This window comes from Muntiacus reevesi, chromosome X (assembly GCF_963930625.1).
Source record: "Muntiacus reevesi chromosome X, mMunRee1.1, whole genome shotgun sequence".
Lineage (NCBI taxonomy): Eukaryota > Metazoa > Chordata > Mammalia > Artiodactyla > Cervidae > Muntiacus > Muntiacus reevesi.
In genome coordinates this window covers 148,691,973-148,713,178 of record NC_089271.1, presented here as the reverse complement: position 1 = coordinate 148,713,178, position 21,206 = coordinate 148,691,973, and the positions used below count along the sequence as shown (strand labels likewise).

Below are 21,206 nucleotides of genomic sequence, written 5' to 3'. Positions count from 1 at the left end.
TGTTGGAAAGAAATATTGGGGAGGCCTGATCTTTCATGATGAACAGCACTTGCTATTCCTGTCAATCTAGTATTAAATCTCCCTTCAGGTTCCTTGGTTGCCCTGAAAAAGAGATTTGATCTTGTACTTTTTTCTGTTTATGTTCTGTGAGTTACTTTGTTTCTAGTCCTCTATAGTGATGAAACATAGGAACCTCATTTCCTGATATGTTACCTAATAATTATGGGGTTTTTGACAAGACATTAGAGGACAAAATGTGTCATACTGGACAAGTAACAGGAAGTCGATCCTATAGGCACACAGGAAAAGGTCATTTACTTGTATACAGGCTGCTCATGACCTAGTTTGAAGCCTGATTCTGTTTAGAAAGAGTTTGTTTTATGTTCTGTTTCTTTTTCTTATTCTTTTGACCCTTCTTTATGCTGATTTTAATCCTTGTTTTTCAGAAAAATATTTTGTCTTTTTGGAACTCATACAAAATCCTTCATTTTTAGATCTAGACTGAATTGTGTTTAAGGCCACATGAACCCACACTAGGTGCTTGCTGAAATCTGCCTTGTTCCCCATCAGCCAGTAAATAGGTCTCCTTTCTTAATATTTTTCTTCAAAGCTGCCCTATGGCATTAGATAGGGGAGGGATTATTATTATTTACATTTCATAAAGCATGCAAATGAGATTGAGATTGCTGAATAGACTTGCTCTAAGGCTTACAACTAGCCACAGTCGGACATGCTCTTAAAATATATAATATATTTCCTTAATTCTAAGCTGAACCTTTTCATATTTTTATTAACTTCAGATATGTCTTAAAATTTATATCTCTACTATGATTTTTCTTGACAAGCTATTAAATCTATGGTTTGTATCATAATTCAATTGACTATATATAAAAATTATTAGGTAACTGTAGGGGTGGGGAGTTAGTCTGACCTAGGCTTCCAAAAGCTGAAAATATGCAATTCCTTGGGCCTTCTCGTTTACAATTTGAGAGTTGGGAAGTGATAGGCTCAGAGCCAGTTCCGGAAGGGAAAGAAAAGCAAATGAGGAAATCTTGAAACAGGAGTCAAACATAGATTTGAGTCAAACATAGATAGTCAGGCAGAAGGGAAATGATGAGTGCAAAGGCCACAGGAAGTATCTCGAAAGTACCAGCTATAGGGAAGGTAATACATATAGGAGGTTAGAACACTTAGGAGAAGGTCTTGAAGGTGTAAGAGAAAACAAAGTCAGAAGAGTTAAGGCCAGAAAACCTCTTTGAACCTCACATTGGTTTTGTCTGACTTCAGATGGTATGGAAGCTTACGTCAAAGTAGATAGTTGCCCAGAGGAACCCCAACTATGGACAAAAAATAATGAAGAAGAAGATTATGATGATGGTTTGGATGACTCTGACATGGATGTGGTCAGGTTTGATGGCGACAGTGCGCCTCCCTTTATCCAAATGCGCTCAGTTGCAAAGAAGCATCCTAAAACCTGGGTCCACTACATTGCTGCTGAAGAGGATGACTGGGACTATGCCCCCTCGGTCCTCACCTCCAATGACAGGTAAGAACCTTTTGACTCTTGGTGTTATCTCTTCCTCATAATCCAAAAGTTCTTCCCAGTTTCTCAAAAGAGCAAACCCTTAAGCCATGTGTAGGATTAGGTACAGGCAAGAGTGAAGTTGCTCAGTCGTGTCCGACTCTTTGCGGCCCTATGAACTGTAGCCTACCAGGCTCCTCTATACATGGGATTTTTCAGGCAAGAGTACTGGAGTGGGTTGCCATTTCCTTCTCCAGGGGATCTTCCTGACCCATGGATCAAACCCGGGTCTCCTGCATTGTAAGCAGATGCTTTACCTTCTGAGCCACAAGGGAAGTCCTCTCTCCAGCTCAGTGGACCAAAAGCATTAACATATTTCAGAAATTCCCACCAGGGATGGCTATATTTTTCTCACCCTTCCTTGATGAAATCATATCAGCTGTTTTAAAGTTGGATTTTAGCAACCTGTCCTTTACCTGGCATGCTTCATTCCAACGTCTCATCTTTTTATGTCTCATACAGAAGTTTTAAAAGTCTGTATCTGAACCATGGTCCCCAGCGGATTGGTAAGAAGTACAGAAAAGTCCGATTTATAGCTTACACAGATGGGACATTTAAGACTCGTGAAGCTATTCAGCATGAATCGGGGATCCTGGGGCCTTTACTTTATGGAGAAGTTGGAGACACACTTTTGGTAAGTTGAAGAAAAGATATAAGCTTGGGTAAGAAGACAAAGGCTGGAGAGTTGTGAGTTTTTTGCAACTTCCTGTTTCAGCCCCTGTCCAATGGGCATCATCTTTTAAAATGTATAAATATTACACAAGTAAATGTAAATTATAAATTTGTTTTAAAATATTCATACATAGGAAGCATAGTTAATGCCACCCATTAAACCTGCCACTCTGTTGAAATACTCATGGCTTAAACTTTCATACATACCCTTCTACAACTTTTTCCACTAGTGATATAGTACAGGAATCAGCAGACTAAGGGCTGTGAGCCAAATTTGTCTCATAATCTACTTTTGGAGAACCTGTGAACGTAGAAGGATTTTACATTTTTGAGAGCTGTAAGGAAAAGAATGGGGCTTCCCAGGTGGTGCTAGTGGTAAAGAACTTGCCTGCCAATGCAGGAGACATAAGAGATGTGGGTTTGATACCTGGTAGGAAGATCCCCTGGAGAAGGAAATGGAAACCCACTCTAGTATTCTTGCCTGGAGAATCCCCATGGACAGAGGAGCCTGGCGGGCTCCAGTCCATGGGGTTGCAACAGAGTCAGACATGATTAAAGTGACTCAGTAAGAAAAAGATAACAAGGATATGTAACAGAGAGTAGATGTAGCCCACAAAGCTTAGAGCATTTACTATCTACCCATCCCTTTCCAGAAAACATTTCATGACCCTTGATGGAAGATATTAGTAACACTTATGCTGCAGAGAACAATGGTTTAATAAAAGCAGGGATATTTTTTCACAATCAGTTTACAGATAGATGGTCATGTCAATGAGGGGAAAAAAATGCACAACCTAAAAAGTGGAGAGTTACATTTTATTCAGTTAACATTCTTAGAACTTAAAGCTGGGGAGACAGCATCTCAAATAACTTTGAGAGAACTCCTCTGAGGAGGGGAGCCATGATATATAGGAGTCTTTGCAACAAAGACTTCCCTGGTGGCTCAGACGGTAAAGCGTCTGCCTATGATGCAGGAAACCTGGGTTCGATTCCTGGGTGGGGAAGATCCCCTGGAGAAGGAAATGGCAACCCACTCCAGTACTCTCGCCTGGAAAATCTCATGGATGGAAGAGCCTGGTGGGCTGCAGTCCATGGGGTCACAAAGAGTTGGACACGACTGAGCGACTTCCCTTTCTTTCTTTCTTTGCAGCAAAAGGTAGGTAGTCAGACTGTCAAAAGATTCATTGGTAATTAAAGAAAACTAGATATGTCAAGTTGAGGAAATTAGGGCTTTGCTGTGCATGGGAAGATCCCAGAATTTGCTCAGTGAAATCATTCCTTTGATCTGCACTTCAGCTCTCTGGGGCCAGGATCCTGTTTTCACATCCTGAGTTTCCTCAAGCTGCACCATTGGGGGTGGCTTCAGTTTGCTGACCGCTAGATGGCAGGCATTCCTTGTTTCCAGCTTAAGTTCCCCAAGGGCTCAATTTTTGAGGGTGGCTGCAATTGCTGATGACTGCAATATCCGTTGCTTACTGATATGGCAGGCAGCATTACTTTTTTTTTTTTCCTTTTTTTCTAAATTATGAAAGTATGATAACGCATTTACAGAGACTTGGGAAATACACATACTTCCTCTATATATTGCAATTATATTTTAAGTAGCTAAATGAAGATTTTAGTTGGAGTTTCAATACCAAACTCTCAAAAATTAATAGAATGAATATACAGAGAAGGAGAAGTATATAGTAGACCTGAAAGGCACTGTGAACCAATTCAAAATAATTGAAATTTATACAATTTTCACGCAACAGTAACATACAAATTCTATTCAAGTCCCTATAGACTATAAATGAGGAGACCCTGGAAGATATCTAGGGACATAAAGCAAGGTGTAAAAATTTCATGATCTAAAGGTGTTGAAATCATACAAAGTCTGTTCTCTTATTACTGTGAAATTATGTTAGAAATGGCCGTCTTTTGCTTATATATTTGTAAAAGACTTTATGTATTACAGATATTAGCACATTATTATTTATCTTTCATGTATTTTTCTCAGTATGTCACTTGTACTTTAACTCCTTTATGATGCCTTTTTCCCTATAAAGATTTTCAGTTTTAATATAGTCAAGATCTTTGTATCAGTCTTTACATTTATATTTTTCTGAATATTTTTCATTTATGTTTTCTGCCTAGGAGCATCTTCACCACCCCCTAAGAGATGAAAGAAATAGTCTACTATATTTTATTCTTTTTGTGTTTACAGTTTTATTTTTATAATAAGCATTCTAATTGCTCTGGAAGTTACTTTTGGGTATAGAGCATTGTGTCAAATAGGGATTTCTGCAAGTGACAGCCATTTGGCCCAATAAATTTTTCTTCACTAATTTAAAAATGCCTTTTTTATTATATGCATGCATGCTTAGTGGTGTCTGACTCTTTGTGAGCCCATGCACTGTAGCCCACCAGGCTCTTCTGTCCATGAGATTTCCCAGGCAAGAATACTGGAGTGGGTAGCCATTCCCTTCTCTAGGGGATCTTCCTGACCCAGGGATCAAACCCAGGTCTCCTGCATCACAGGCAGATTCTTAACCACTGAGCCACCTGGTAAGTTCTTTTTATTCTATACTAAAATGCTGAAATCTGTTCTCTTTAACTGGTCTGTTACCATACTGTTTTAATGACTACAATCTTGTAATATGTTTTGATATTTGTAGGGCACGTCTTTCTTCATTGCCCTTCTTTAATATTTTAGTTAACTATTATTGTACATTTTTCTTTTTGAATTTTATTTACCTGTTTTTAATTAGTAAGAGTAACTCAAAAGGCAAAAGAGTGTGTGCAAAACAAAAGGAAACTTTCCTTCCTCCCAGACTTCTAGTCCCCTAGTCTGAGCTGCAATTTTTGCTGTCAGTTTTTCATATTCCCTTTCAGGAATAATGTAAGTTATACAAAGACATGCATAAACTACATATACTATATTCCATGGGGTTGCAAAGAATCAGAAACAACTGAGCAACTAACACCATAGAAATACATGTGCATATATTTCACATAAAAACAGAAGCATGATGTAGATTTTTCTGTGCAAGTGTGTTCAGTCGCTTACTTGTGTCTGACTCTTTTTGACTACATGGACTGTAGCCCACTAGGCTCCTCTGTCCATGGAATTTTCCAGGCAAGAATGCTGGAGTGGGTTTCCATTTCCTCCTCCAGGGGATGCTCCCAACCAAGGGATTGAACCCACGTCTCCTGTGGCTGCTGAATTGGCAGGTAGATTCTTTACCACTAAGCCACCTGCGAAGTCCCTGCAAATTGTTCTGTACATTGATTTAAAAATTTTAAAAATATATCTTGGATATCGTTTCATATCAAAATATATAGGTCTACCTCAGTTCAGTTCAGTTGCTTAGTTGTGTCAGACTCTGCAGCCCCATGGACTGCAGCATGTCAGGCTTCCCTGTCCATCACCAACTCCCAGAGCTTGCTCAGACTCATGTCCATTGAGTCAGTGATGCCATCAAACCATCTCATCCTCTGTCGTCTCCTTCTCTTCCTGCCTTCAATCTTTCTCAACATCAGGGTCTTTTACAATGAATCAGTTATTTGCATCAGGTGGCCAGAGTATTGGAGCTTCAACTTTAGCATCAGTCCTTCCAGTGAATATTCAGGATTGATTTCCTTTAGGATTGACTGGTTTGATCTCCTTGGAGGGACTCAAGAGTCTTCTCCAACACTATAGTTCAAAAGCATCAATTCTTTGGCACTCAGCTTTCTTTATGGTCCAACTCTCACATCCATACATGACTACTGGAAAAACCATAGCTTTGGCTAGACAGACCTTTGTTACTAAAGTAATGTCTCTGCTTTGTAATGTGCTCTCTAGGTTTGTCATAGCTTTTCTTCCAAGGAGCAAGCATCTTTTAATTTCATGGCTACAGTCACCATCTGCAGTGATTCTGGAGCTCAATAAAATAAAATCTGTCACTGTTTCCATTGTTTCCCATCTATTTGCCATGAAGTGACGGGAGCAGATGCCATGATCTTAGTTTTTTGAATGTTGAGTTTTAAGCCAGCTTTTTTACTCTCTTCTTTCACTTTCATCAAGAGTCTTTTTAGTTCCTCTTCACTTTCTGCCGCAAGGTTGGTTTCATCTGCATATCTGAGGTTATTGATATTTCTCCTGGCAATCTTGATTCTAGCTTGTGTTTCATCCAACCCAGCATTTCGCGTTGGTGAACCTCATTCTTTCATTTTTCTGTGTCGTGAACTTACATATGCTGAATCCTGTGAGGCTTTTCTGTTAATGTGGAAATTATCAAATTTATCCAGAAGTAGAGAGAATAGTAAAATAAACTTCCTTGAATCCATCACTCAGCTTCAACATTTATCAACAAATGGCTAATCTCATTTCATCTGTAAACCAACTAGGTCTAACAGACATCTATAGATCAGGCCACCCAACTCCAATAAAATACATATTCTTCTCAAATGCACACAAAACATTCTCCAGGATAGACTATATATACATTAGGCCACAAAACAAGTCTCAAAATTTTAAAGAAAACTAAAGTCCAAAATATTATATAAATGCAAAAATCCTCCACAACACATTATTAAACCAAATCTAGCAACACTTTTAAAAGATCATACACCATAATCAAGTGAGATTTATCTCAGTAATGTAGGGATGATTAAAATATGAAAATTAGTACAACTCAACATATTAATGAAAAAGGACAAAAATCATGTGATCATGTAATAGGTGAAGAAAAAGGACTTGGCAAAATCCATTACCCATTCATGATAGACAAAACTCTCAGTATACTAGCAACAAAATGCAAGATCCTTAACTTGATGAATAACATTTAAGAAAAATTTATAATATGGTGAAAGACTAAATGTTTTCCCCTTGAGATTAGGAACAAGTTAAGATGTCCACTCTTGCTATATTTATTTAACACTGTTATTGTTGTTGTTCAGTCCCTCAGTCATGTCCGACTCTTTGTGACCCCATGGACTGTAGCCAGAGGCTCCTCTGTCCATGGAATTTCCCAGGCAAGAATACCAGTGTGGGTTGCCATTTCCTTTTCCAGGAGATCTTCCTGACCCAGGGATTGAATCCATGTCTCCTGCATCTTCTCATTGGCATGCAGATTCTTTACTGCTGAGCCATGGGGGTAAGCCCATTTAACACTGTACTGGCAGCCAATGCAGTAAAGCAAAAAAAAAAAAAAAAAAAAAAAAAGGAATTAGAGGCATTTAGATAGGAAAGAAAGAAGTAATACTGTCTTTATTTGCTGATGATACAATCTTTTATGTAGAAAATCCTAAGGAATCTACTAAAAAGGTTCAATTCAGTTCAGTTCAGTCACTTAGTTATGCCTGACTCTTTGCAACCCCATGGACTGTAGCACTTTAGGCCTCCCTGTCCATCGCCAACTCCCGGAGTTTACTCAAACTCATGTCCATTGAGTCGGTGATGCCATCCAACCATCTCATCCTCTGTTGTCCCCTTCTCCTCCTGCCCTCAATCTTTCCCAGCATCAGGGTCTTTTCAAATGAGTCAGCTTTTTGCATCAGGTGGCCAAAGTATTGGTGTTTCAGCTTCAGCATCAGTCCTTCCAGTGAATATTCAGGACTGATTTCCTTGAGGATGGACTGGTTGGATCTCCTTGCAGTCCAAGGGACTCTCTAGAGTTTTCTCCAACACTACAGTTCAAAAGCATCAATTCTTCGGCACTCAGCTTTCTTTATAGTCCAACTTTCACATCCGTACGTAACTACTGAAAAAACCATAGCTTTGACTAGACGGACCTTTGTTGGCAAAGTAATATCTCTGCTTTTTAATATGCTGTCTAGGTTGGTCATAACTTTCTTTCCAAGGAGCAAGCATCTTTTAATACTAAAAACATATTGGAACTAATAAATAAGCACAGCAAGGTTATGAGATACAAGATCAATATTAAAAAATAAGTTGTATTTCTTTACACTTGAATGAAAAATCTGCAAAGAAAATTAGGAAAACTTTCATTCATGATAACATAAAAAGAATGAAATAACTTGGGATAAATTTAACAAAAACGGCGTAAGACTTGGACATTGAAAATTGAAAAATGGATTGTAAAAAACTGTAAAAATGTGAAAAATATATTGTAAAAAATTATAAAGTGAAAAATGGAAAAAATGTTACTGAGATAATTGTAAATATCTAAATAAATGGATAAACATATAATATTCATAAATTGAAAGAGTCACTTACTTTTAAGGCTCTTCCAAATTTATCTGTAGATCTAATTAAATACCTATCAAAATCCCAACTGTCTTTTTTGCAGAAATTGACAAGCTGATCCTAAAATACAGATGAAATTGCATAGGACCCCTAATAGACAAATGAATCTTGGGGAAAAAGAAAAAAACAAAGTTTGAGGACTCACACTTCAATTTCAAAACTTACCACAAATCTACAGTAATCAAAAAAGAGTGGTACTGGCATAAGGTTAGATAAGTAGATCAATGGAAAACAATTGAGAGTCCAGAAATAAACCTACGTATCTATGGAGACTTGACTTTTTAATTGAAGTATAGTTGATTTACAATATTAAGATATGTTAATTTCAGTATAGCAATTCAGTGTTTTTGCATATTATACTACATTATAGGTTATCACAAATATTGGGCATAATTTCCTATTGTTGTGTTAAGTCACCAAGTTGTATCCAATGTTTCATGACCCCAGGGACTGCAGCACACCTGACTTCCCTGTCCTTCAAAATCTCCCGAGGTTTGCCCAAGCTCATGTCCATTGAATTGGTGATGCCATCCAACCATCTCATCCTGTGTCATACCCTTCTTCTCCTGCCTTCAATCTTTCCCAGCATCAGGGTCTCTTCTAATGAGTTGGCTCTTCTCATCAGGTGGCCAAGCTACTGGAGCTTCAGCTTCAGCATCAGTCCTTCCAATGAATATTCAGGATTGATTTCCTTTAAGGTTGACTGGTTTGATTTCCTTGCAGTCCAAGGGACTTTCAAGAGTCTTCTCCAATACCACAGTTCAATACCATCAATTCTTCAGCGCTCAGCTTTCGTTATGGTCCAACTCTCACATCCATACATGATTACTGGAAAAACCACAGTTTTGGCTATACAAGCCTTTGTCGGCAAAGTCATGTCTCTGCTTTTTAATATGCTGTCTGGGTCGGTCATAGCTTTTCTTCCAAGGGGCAAGCATCTTTTAATTTCAGGGCTGCAGTCACCATCTGCAGTGATTTTGGAGCCCAGGAAAATAAAGTCTGTCACTGTTTCCATTGTTTCCCTATCTATTTGCCATGAAGTGATGGTACTGGATGCCGTGATCTTAGTTTTTGTAATATTTAGTTTTAAACTGGCTTTTTCACTCTCCTCCTTCACCTTCATCAAGAGGTTCTTTAGTTCCTCACTTTCTGCCATTAGAGTGGTATACAGTAAATCTTTGTTGCTTATCTGTATTATGTATCATACTTTTTATCTGTTAATCCCATTTATCCGCCCTCCCCTCTCTTTCCCTTTTGATAACTTTAAGCTAGTTTTCTGTGCATGTGAGTCTGTTTCTGTTTTGTAAATACATTCATTTGTGTCATATTTTATATTCCACATATAAGTGATAAATGGTATTTTGTCTTTGATTTACTTCATTTAGTACAATAATCTCTGGGTTCATCCATGTTGCTGCAAATGGCATTATTTCATTCTTTTTTACAGCTGAGAAATATTACATGAGCCTGGTGATGAGAAAGATTGAAGGCAAAAGGAGAAAGGGGCAACAGAGAATCAGATGGTTAGATGGCATCACCGACTCAATGGACATGAGTTTGAGCAAATTCTAGGAGGTAGTGGAGGACAAAGGACCCTGGTGTGCTACAGTCCATGGGTCCCAAAGAGTTGGACGTGATTTAGTGACTGAACAGCAACAATATTGCATGGTATATATGTACCACATCTTTTTTATCCATTCATCTGTTGATGGACATTTGGGTTGTTTCCATGCCTTGGGTTTTGTAAATAGTGCTGCAGTGAACATTGAGGTGCATATATCTTTTAAAATTAGAGTTTTCATCTTTTCTTGATATATGCCCAAGAGTGGGGTTGCTGGATCATATGGTAAATCTACTTTTAGTTTTTCAAAGGAACTTCCAAACTGTTTTCCATAGTGGCTGCACCAATTTACATTCCCACCAACAGTGTAAGAAGTGACTGTTTGACTTTTCACAAATGTCCCAAGACCAATCAATGGGGAAAGAATACTGGGACAACTGGATACCCACATGCAGAAGAAAGAGGTTTGACCCCTTCTTCATACCATACACAAATTAAAAGTAGATCAAAGATATAAATGTAAGAGCTAAAACTATGAAACCCTTAGAAGAAAATACAAGAGTAAATGTTTGTGACCTTGGATTACACAATGGTTTCTTAGGTATGACATCAAAAGCAACAAACAACAAAAGATAAAAGATTGGAGTTTATCAAAATTAAAAACTTCTGTGCCTCAAAGACACCAACCCTAGAGTTAAAAGACAACTCATGGAATAGAAGAAAATAATTACAAATTATATATCTGATGAAAAAAATAGTATCCAAAACATATAAAGGACTTCTACAGCTCAATAATAAAAAGGCAAATAATCCAACTAAACAAAAATATGCACAGGATTTGTATAGACATTTCTCCAAAGATGATGTATAAAGAAGTGACCAAAAAGCACATGAAAAGATGCTGAACATATACAGAGTGAAGTAAGTCAGAAAGATAAAGAACATTACAGTATACTAACACATATATACGGAATTTAGATAGATGGTGGCGATAACCCTATATGCAAAACAGAAAAAGAGACACAGAAATACAGAACAGACTTTTGAACTCTGGGGGAGAACGTGAGGGTGGGATGTTTTGAAAGAACAGCATGTATATTATCTATGGTGAAACAGACCACCAGCCCAGGTGGGATACATGAGTCAAGTGCTCGGGCCTGGTGCACTGGGAGGACCCTGAGGAGTCGGGTGGGGAGGAAGGTGGGAGGGGGGATCGGGATGGGGAATACATGTAACTATATGGCTGATTCATGTCAATGTATGACAAAACCCACTGAAATGTTGTAAAGTGATTGGCCTCCAACTAATAAAATAATATTAAAAAATAAAAAAATAAAAAAATAAAAAAAAAAAAAGAAAAGATGCTGAACATGATTAGCTTTGGAAAGGAAAGGATTAGTTGCTCAGTCGTGTCCAACTCTGAGGCCCCATGGACTGTAGCCCACCAGACTCCTCTGTCCATGGGATTCTGCAGGCAAGATTACTGGAGTGGGATGCCATTTCCTCCTCCAGGGGATCTTCCCCACCTAGGGCTCAAACCTGGGTCTCCCACATTGCAGGCAGATTCCTTACCATCTGAGCCACTAGGGAAGCCATTAGCTATTGGGGGAATGCAAATCAAAATCGCTGGTGGCTTAGATGGTAAAGAATCTACCTGCAATGCAGGAGACTTGGGTTCAATCCCTGGGTGGGGAAGATCCCTTGGAGAAGGGAATGGCTACCCACTCCAGTATTCTTGCCTGGAGATTTCCATGGACAGAGGAGCCTGGTGGGCTACAGTCCATGGAGTCGCAAAGAGTCAGACATGACTGAGTGACTAACACTTGCACTTTTTCAAAATAGCTATAATCAGCAAGGCAGATAATAACAAGCACTGTTGAGGACATAGAGAAATTGGAAGCCTCATAAACTCTGATGGGAAAGAGTTACATCCAGTCTGAGATTTACAGCCACTTTGAAAAACAGTTTGGCAATTACTCAGAATGTTAAAAATGGAGTTACCCTGTGACTCAGCAGTTCCTTCTAGGCATATACTCAAGACAGATGAAAATATAGGTCCACACAAAGACTTGTATGTGAATGTTCACAGTAGCACTGTTCCTTATAGCCCCAAATTGGAAGTCATTCAAATGTTCACCAATTGGTGAATGAATAAACAAAATGTAGTATACCCATATAATTGGAATGCTAGTCAGCAATTGAAAGAAGTGAATGACTCATACATGATACAACATGGATAAAACTCAAAGCATTATGATAAAGAAGCCAAGCAAAAAAAGACTTACATGATTTAATTTATGTGAAATATCTAGGAAAGGCCTGTTTGTAGGGGAGAAAGCACATTATCAGCTTGGGACTCCAACTTTGGGTGTTCCACTAACAAGTCAGAAATTGCCTCACTTTTAACCACCCAGCATCGGAAGTCACACAGCATTTTATGGCATAATCTGAGTCAAAGTCCACCTGAAATCAAGGAGAGGGAAGTTTTAGCCTACCTCTGATGGGAGGAATGTCAAAGAGTTTGGGAACCGTATCTTAAAACTGCCACATAAACTCACAACCTATTTCTCAAAAGCAACAAAGGAAGCCAGAAGACACTGAAGTCACATATTGAATGTGTTGCAAGAAAATCACTATTAACCTAGCAAGGATCACCATTTTATTGGCAATTTATCCCAATATTCAAGGGATATATAATTTATATTCAAATTTTTAAGTTTATTTATTTATTTATGACTTTGCTGGGTTTTCAGTGCTTTGCTCTGGCTTTCTCTAATTGCAGCAAGCAGGGGCTACTCTTTGTTGTCGTACGTGGGCTTCTCATTGTGGTGGCTTCTCTTCTTGCAGAGTGCAGGCTTTAGTAGTTGTGGTACACATGCTGTGGACATGTGTGGTACACGTGTTGCCCTGCAGCATGTGGAATCTTGCCAGACCAGAAAGAGAACCCATGTCCACCGTATTGGCAGGCAGATTCTTAACCACTGTACCACCAGGGAAGTCCTATGGTAAAGGCCCACCAGTACTTATAGGCTAGCACAACCTTAGTTGTCAACCTGACCAGGACAGTATAAGAAAGGAAAATACCAATCATATTAAAATATGGATTCAAAAAATTCTAAACAAAAGTTAATAAACCCAGTGGTGCAATATATAAAAATGATTTTAAATATATTATGATCTAATTGATTTATCTGAGGAGTACTAGATGAATTTAGTGCTTTTGAACTTGGTGTTGGAGAAGGCTCTTAAGAGTCCCTTGGACTGCAAGGAGATCAAACAGTCCATCCTAAAGGAAATCAACTCTGAATATTCATTGGAAGGACTGATGCTGAGGTTGAAGCTCCAATACTTTGGCCACCTGATGTGAAGAACTGACTCATTAGAAAAGACCTTGATGCTGGGAAAGGTTGAGGGCAAGAGGAGAAGGGGACAACAGAGGACGAGATGGTTGAATGGCATCACTGACTTAATGGACATGAATTTGAGCAAGCTCTGGGATATAATGAAGGACAGGGAAGCCTGGCATGCTGCAATCCATGGGGTCGCAAAGAGTTGGACATGACTGAGCGACTGAACAAGATGAATTTAATGTTAGAAAATCAAATATGGTAATCTACTATAGTAACACATAAAAAAGTAAAATATCATTTGATAATCTCAATAGTTTCATATAAATATTTGTGAAAATTCAAAATCCATTCATAATAAAAAGTCATAGGAAAGTGTGATTGCAAGGGACATCCTAATACTGATAAAGCTCTACAGAAAATCTATAGTCACCATCATACATGGTGGTGAAACTCAGAAATCCTTGTTTAAGATCAAGATAAGAAACAGTTAACAGATATCACCACCTTTACTTAATATTTTACTAGAAATCCTAGCCAATATCCTTAGGAGAAAAAGATAAAGTTTTAAAGTTGGAAAGGAATAAACAAAACTGTCATTATTTGTGTGTGTGCTAAGTCACTTCAATCATTTCCGACTCTTTGCGACCCCATGGACCATATTCTGCCAGGCTCCTCTGTCCATGGGCTTCTCCAGGCAAGAATACTGGAGTGGGTTGTCATTTCCTCCTCCAGGGGACCTTCACAACCGAGGGATCAAACCCATGTCTCTTACGTCTGTCTCCTGCATTGGCAGGTGGATTCTTTACCACTAGCGCCATCTTGAAAGCCCCAGGTTATTAGTTGAAGATTAAGTAAATGAATGACTGATAGTGGGAGCTATATTTGTCACTGTTGGAGAGGGTATGACCATGACCATGTGAAGTCCCTCAGTCGTTTCCGACTCTTTGCAACACCATGGACTGTATAACCTACCAGGCTCCTCTGTCCATGGGATTTTACAAGCAAGAGTATTGGAGTGGGTGGCCATTTCCTTCTCCAGGGAATCTTTCCCACTCAGGAATCAAACCCGGGTCTCCTGCATTGCAGGCAGATGCTTTAACATCTGTGCCACCAGCGAGAGGGTAATTATAAATAAAAAGAAAAGGCTAGAATAAATCATGTGATACTGGATTAGAGTTGGAGACATTACCATGAGTTCATGTTTGCCTATAGAGACAGATAGATACATACAGAAGTAATTACATATGTGTGCATATATTTGGATTAGTGTATTTCCTCCTAAGAGGTCCTGGGAACAGTGACACCCCAGTAGCAATGAGCACACCCAGATCTTGGTTTCTAATTACCAGTCTCTAGTGAAAGGAACCAAAGCCCTTTGGAGAAGGGATGATTCTAGGGCTGGGCCAGGGAAGATACAAGGTGAGCCTGGAGCATCTTGTGGTTTCAGAAAGGAAGAAATTGCTCAAAAAATGAAAGAATGAGACTAATGTCAAATGAATACAGGAGCTTCTAATGGCCAAACTGGAAGGATATAACCAATCAAATAAAGTAGTATTGGAGTATACCTTAAATTATAAAATAAATATGCATGAGTCTATATTGATAATAATAAATGACTGAAAAATAAATAAATGGAAGAGTAGGGGCAAATCTCACATAAGAATTCCAAATCAATTATGTAGCTCTGTGATCTGTTTTTCTGAATTTCTGTGCAATGTTAGGTCTGCATCTAGATTCTTCTTCCTACCCCTGTTTCTCCTCCTCTTCTTCCTGCATGTGGATGTCTACTTGTTCCAGCCCCATTTGTTGAAAAAACTGTCTTTGCTCCATTTGATTGTCTTTGCTTCTTTGTCAAAAATCAATGGAATGTACTCATGTGGATCTAATTCTGGGTTCTCTTTTCTATTCCAAAAGGAAGTTTTTAAAATGGCACTTCATTATGTACTAGTACACAGGAGGAGATGTCATCATTAGATAGGAGCTGATTTTAACAGGAGAAAATATGGTCATATATGCATCTAGGTTGGTAGACTTGAGGGTGGGAGGATGAGGAATTTCTTTTCTGAATGCATCTCCCTTCTCACTGAAAAAAAGAAGTACCTGAGCATGAGGATCAGGAAGCAAAAAGTAGCTAAGTGGGAAGATGAATTTCTAGGAAAACAGAATAACTAGGTAGTTTGAGTATCTGTTTGGGATTTTTGATCATTAGTTTATCATTAATAATGATATTACATTAATTAATATATAATTATATTTAGTGCTTTTGAACTATGGTGTTGGAGAAGACTCTTGAGAGTCCCTTGGACAGCAAGGAGATCCAACCAGTCCATCCTAAAGGAAATCAGTCCTGAATGTTCATTGGAAGGACTGATGCTGAACCTGAAACTCCAATACTTTGGCCACCTGGTGCAAAAAGCTGACTCATTGGAAAAGACCCTGATCCTGGGAAAGATTCAAGGCAGGAGGAGAAGGGGATGACAGGATGGCATAGTTGGATGGCATCACCAACTCAATGGACATGAGTTTTAGTAAACTCCAGGAGTTGGTGATGGACAGGGAGGCCTGGCATGCTGCGGTCCATGGCGCCACAGTCAGACACGACTGATCGACTGAACTGAACTGAATATATATAATTGATTAATTTAATTAAATAAGTTAATTAATTAATTAAATCACACAGAGCTGTGTGATTTTTCTCCTACATCATTCTGCTGCTTAGGGGCAGGCAAGGAATAGGTTGTCAGTGGGCTTTTCCCAAATGAGTGGGTGTAAGATAAGCCTGTGAGTAGAAGTTTGTTTTTTTTAATCCTCATATCATGGAACCTCAGTATAGAGGCTAGTTGATAAGTTCAGGGTGCTTAATGATACTCCCATGTTATCACTCTTCTATTCTTCCTCTCTTTTGGAAAGCTCAGGCAGTCATATGATGCCAGCTGCCACCCTTGCTTAATGCTGTAATCAACTGTCCCCCTGGTCCTGCCTGCTCATCTAGTGAAGATTTTATCACTTGAACAACTATTTTCCTCTCCACTATTGGGAACTCAGTGCCCAAATGTTGTGAAAGACTGAGGGGAAGTAGTGTCCTCAGCATACATCCAGATTTCAAGTACTAGTGTCAGAAGGTACAAGGAATTCTTCATGAAGCAACTAAAATAATTTTAAATAAATGAATTTTAAAGAAATGAGCCTTTAGTAAAAAACCTAAGTAACTATCTGAGCAATTTTACAAAAGAACACATATTTTGAGCTTTATCTAGGCTCAAACCCCTATACTGTAGATACAAGGCAGCTTTTATTTTCTGGAGACAGGCCACATATTGCTTCTTGATCCTAACTGTCTCAGTACTCAACCTTATATCTCATTTATACTTTCAGATTATATTTAAGAATCAAGCAAGCCGGCCATATAACATCTACCCTCATGGAATCACTGATGTCAGTCCTTTGCACTCAGGGAGATTTCCAAAAGGTAAGCTTTACCTCAATTTTCTAGGCCTTACCTACCTGTAGATACAGATGAGGACACAGCCTCAACAACAACAACTACAATCATGCACATGTATCACCCCACCCTTAATTCTCTTAAGTTTTATTTTATTTAAAAATATGCCTTCATTTTGCCTTCACTTTTTTATTTGTAAAATAATTATTAATTATTTTATTACAATTTATGTATTTGTAAAATAATTATTTATTTTATAAATGATTCATTTGCTTGGCTGTGCTAGGTCTTCATTGTTCCCTGCAGGCTATCTTTAATTGCGGAGAGCGAACTATTCTAGTTGTGGTGCGTGGGCCTCTCACTGCAGTGGCTTCTCTTGTTGCAGAGCATGGGCTCTAGGGCACATGGGCTCAGTAGTTGGGACGCAGGGGCTTAGTTGCTCCATGGCATGTAGAATCTTCCAGGGACCAGGGATTGAACCTGTGTCCCCTGCATTGGCAAGTGGATTCTAAACCACTGGACCACCAGGGAAGTCCTTGCCTTCACTTTGGAAGGATACTTTTACTGGACATAGAATTCTGGGTTGGAAAGCCTTCATTTTTTAAGCATTTCAACTTTAGATTTTTGGCAGTTACCTCTGTATCTCAAAAAAATCATTTATTTGCTACTCCTTTGTTTTACAACTTTATATATTTATATAAATATATATTTATAGTTACAACATTATATATTTAATTTTGTGTTAAATAAGGATTTAGCATTATGCCTCTTCCTAGTCCAGTTGTTTTAGACCTTTATCAGTGTTTTAGTTCCTCAATTGGCAGCAATTAAAAAATATGCTAAATACCTACTGTTTATATCTTTATGATATTACCCTAAGAGTACTAACAACTGTCCCCTTTTCCATTTCCTCTCATCTATTCTTCCATTTCTCAACTGCTGCCAGCCATACTTTTACTTTTATAAAACTAAAGCTGATAATATTCACATTTTGTTCTTTAATTTTAAATAGCTCCTTGAGTTTTCTATATATTTATTTTAAACTTTAAAAGTCAAAAAACCAGCATTTATATTATTTTAGTATGTGTTTCTTTTTTTTTTAACTTAAAAGCTTTTTTTTCCCATTTATTTTTATTAGTTGGAGGCTAATTACTTTACAATATTGTAGTGGTTTTTGCCATACATTGACATGCATCAGCCATGGATTTACATGTGCTCCCCATCCCGATCCTCCCTCCCGCCTCCCTCCCCACCCCATCCCTCTGGGTCTTCCCAGGGCACCAACCCCAAGCACTTGTCTCATGAATCCAACCTGGGCTGGTGGTCTGTTTCACCCTTGATAATATACATGTTTCAATGCTATTCTCTCAGAACATCCCACCCTTGCCTTCTCCCACAGAGTCCAAAAGTCTGTTCTGTACATCTGTGTCTCTTTTTCTGTTTTGCATAAGGGTTATCGTTACCATATTTCTAAATTCCATATATATATGTTAGTAGAGTGAAGTAAGCCAGTATGTGTTTCTTATTATAAGAATATGAGTTTACGGCAGAACTAGGTGGTATGCTATGGTTATTCTTTTGTCTACAGTTCCAATGATTTTACTGTTACAGCCAAATGGATTATCCTTCTTTATTCTCTACCAATAGTTCAAAATCATGGTGAATTTTAGCTTGCAGTATGTTGAAATGAAGTGAAGTTGCTCAGTCGTGTCTGACTCTTTGCAACCCCATAGACTGTAGCCTACCAGGCTCCTCCATCCATGGGATTTTCCAGGCAAGAGTACTGGGGTAGGTTGCCATTTCCTTCTCCAGAGGATCTTCCTGACCCAGGGATCAATCCAGGGTCTCCCGCATCATAGGCAGATGCTTTACTGACTGAGCCACCAAGGAAGTCCCAATATATGCAATATATTAAGACCATGCTAATCTTATACATTTTTTGTTTATATTCTTGAAGAAAGACTTTCTTTTATCATGAGAAGAAATATATGACTTTTCACCATATCCTTAGGTCCTACAGCTTCTTAATCATGCTATTTATTAGTATCTGATCCTTTTTTCTTCTAAAGATGTTCTTGTTGTTCACCAGCTTACTGTTCTAATATGAGTGATTTGCTTGCTAGGCCTGCTACAAAGCTGCCATCTCTGGATTTCTTTATTTGGACTTGTAGGCTAGTGCCATACCTCTCTTGTCTTGTACATTTCTGGATTTTTATTTCTTTTGTTTTTCTGGAAGTATATCTTCAACATACTTCTGAGTGCATTTAGTATATAGGGGATAAACTCTATGAGTCCTTCAGTATGATATGATGGATAGCTAGGCTGGTTATAAATAACTTTGAATCCTCTGTTTTCTAATCCTCATGGTTGCTGGTCAAAATTCAAATGCAAAATTGATTTGCATTCCTTTATGTGGGAAGGGCACAGAAACAAAATTCTGGGTAGATATTGAATGTGCACCCTGAAATTTGGGGGCATCCGCAAATCCACTTCTTAGTAACTTGCTTTTTATGTGGAGCACTCTGAAGAAGAGAGGATAAGAGTGAGGCAGCTTGCCCTTCCTTTTTGACCTCCCAAGGATACATGTGTTTTTTTCTGTAAGAAGTAAAAACAGTTGCAAGTAGCTGGCTTGGTCTCTTTTTGAAGATACCCTATCTGAGAAGGCAGTGTGAGGGAAGCCAGAAATAATAGGCTTTTGGATATATCACTGGGTGTAACCAGAGCTGGTTGGGGAGAGGAGGGCTACAAAAGAATAGCTGAAATAAGCCTCTCTCATGGCATGGAAGTGCCCAGTGCTGGGGTCCTGACAGTCACACCAAGGAAAGTATATGCCTCCCGTAAGAGAAGACCATCATTCAGGCACCTGGCACACAAAAAGCATTGGTGACCAAACTGTAGAGAAAGTACTCACACAGCAGGATCTATTAAGAAACAATCTATTTTCCCTTTCCTCTAATACCCACCCACCCTCACTCCCTATTATGTGTGCTTAGGGAATAGATATAGCCTGGATAATCAGGTATTAAACATATTCAAAAGTGAGTTTTAATTATGAAAAGCAGACAGTCCTTGTCCTGAGGACCCATTAGCCCAACAGTTCAGGTCAGTCACTCAGTCATCTCCGACTCTTTGTGACCCCATGAACCACAGCATGCCAGGCTTCCTGGTCCATCCCCAATTCCCGGAGTCTACCCAAACTCATGTCCATTGAGTTGGTGATGCCATCCAAACATCTCATCCTCTATCGTCCCCTTCTCTTCCTGCCCTCAATCTTTCCCAGCATCAGAGTCTTTTCCAATGAGTCAGCTCTTCGCATCAGTTGGCCAAAGTATTGGAGTTTCAGCTTCAACATCAGTCCTTCCAATGAACACCCAGGACTGATCTCCTTTAGGATGGACTGGCTGGATTTCCTTGCAGTCCAAGGGACTCTCAAGAGTCTTCTCCAACAACACAGTTCAATACCATCAATTTTTTGGCACTCAGCCTTCTTTATTTATTTATTTATTTTATTTTATTTTTATTAGTTGGAGGCTAATTACTTCACTTTCTTTATAGTCCAACTCTCACATCCATACATGGTCATTGGAAAAACCATAGCCTTGACTAGACGGACCTTTGTTGACAGTAGCCCAACAGCAGATTTCAATTACTGATTCTATTCCTCACAGACATCAGATGCCACAAGTCTTGATACCACATGTGAGTTAAAACTTCATTGCCCAGTCCTGTGGCATCAATTCAGGCCAATCCGGCTTTGATGTGTCTTTCTTTTTTTGGCACTTGGGTTTTTTTTTTTCCTTCTTGATGCATTTTCAGTTATACATTTAAAATCTTTCAAAATATCATCTATTATTTCTTTGTATTTGTCAGAGTGGGGAGACCTGCCCGTTTCAACTCAAACTAACATGCTAGCAGAAATCTCCTGTACCTATTTTTATTATAAAAAGTTGCATGAATCTTAAATTTATAAGAGGTGGCAAATTTAATTTTCACTTACTGGGAAACTTCATATGTACATATAAATGGGTAAAGCCATTGTGATAATGATGTAATTACCAATATATTCCTTGTTATACTTCTAATCAAGCTATTTTTGGGTTTGTGTGTGGGTAGGTGTGAAACATTTGAAAGACATGCCAATTCTGCCAGGAGAAGTGTTCAAGTATAAATGGACAGTGACTGTAGAAGATGGGCCAACTAAATCAGATCCTCAGTGTCTGACCCGATATTACTCAAGTTTCATTAACATAGAGAAAGATCTAGCTTCAGGACTCATTGGCCCCCTCCTCATCTGCTACAAAGAATCTGTAGATCAAAGAGGAAACCAGGTGAGTTCATCTCTTTACAAGTGCTGAGTCTGAAGCTGA

General features: G+C 38.7%; 1 protein-coding gene and 1 non-coding gene across 5 annotated transcripts in view; both read left to right on the top strand.

Annotated features, from left to right (window-relative positions):
- Positions 1 to 21,206, top strand: part of F8 (coagulation factor VIII) — a 144,642-nt gene that overhangs the window by 37,829 nt on the left and 85,607 nt on the right. For all 4 annotated transcript variants that reach the window (XM_065914954.1, XM_065914953.1, XM_065914955.1 and 1 more), the window contains 4 exons: positions 1,288 to 1,546; positions 2,045 to 2,216; positions 16,773 to 16,866; positions 20,953 to 21,167. In XM_065914954.1, coding sequence (XP_065771026.1) covers positions 1,288 to 1,546; positions 2,045 to 2,216; positions 16,773 to 16,866; positions 20,953 to 21,167 — 740 coding nt within the window. The remainder of the gene's footprint in view (positions 1 to 1,287; positions 1,547 to 2,044; positions 2,217 to 16,772; positions 16,867 to 20,952; positions 21,168 to 21,206) is intronic.
- On the top strand, positions 3,187 to 3,258 carry TRNAH-AUG (transfer RNA histidin (anticodon AUG)). Its single transcript has one exon. It is a non-coding gene; the product is annotated as a tRNA-His (tRNA).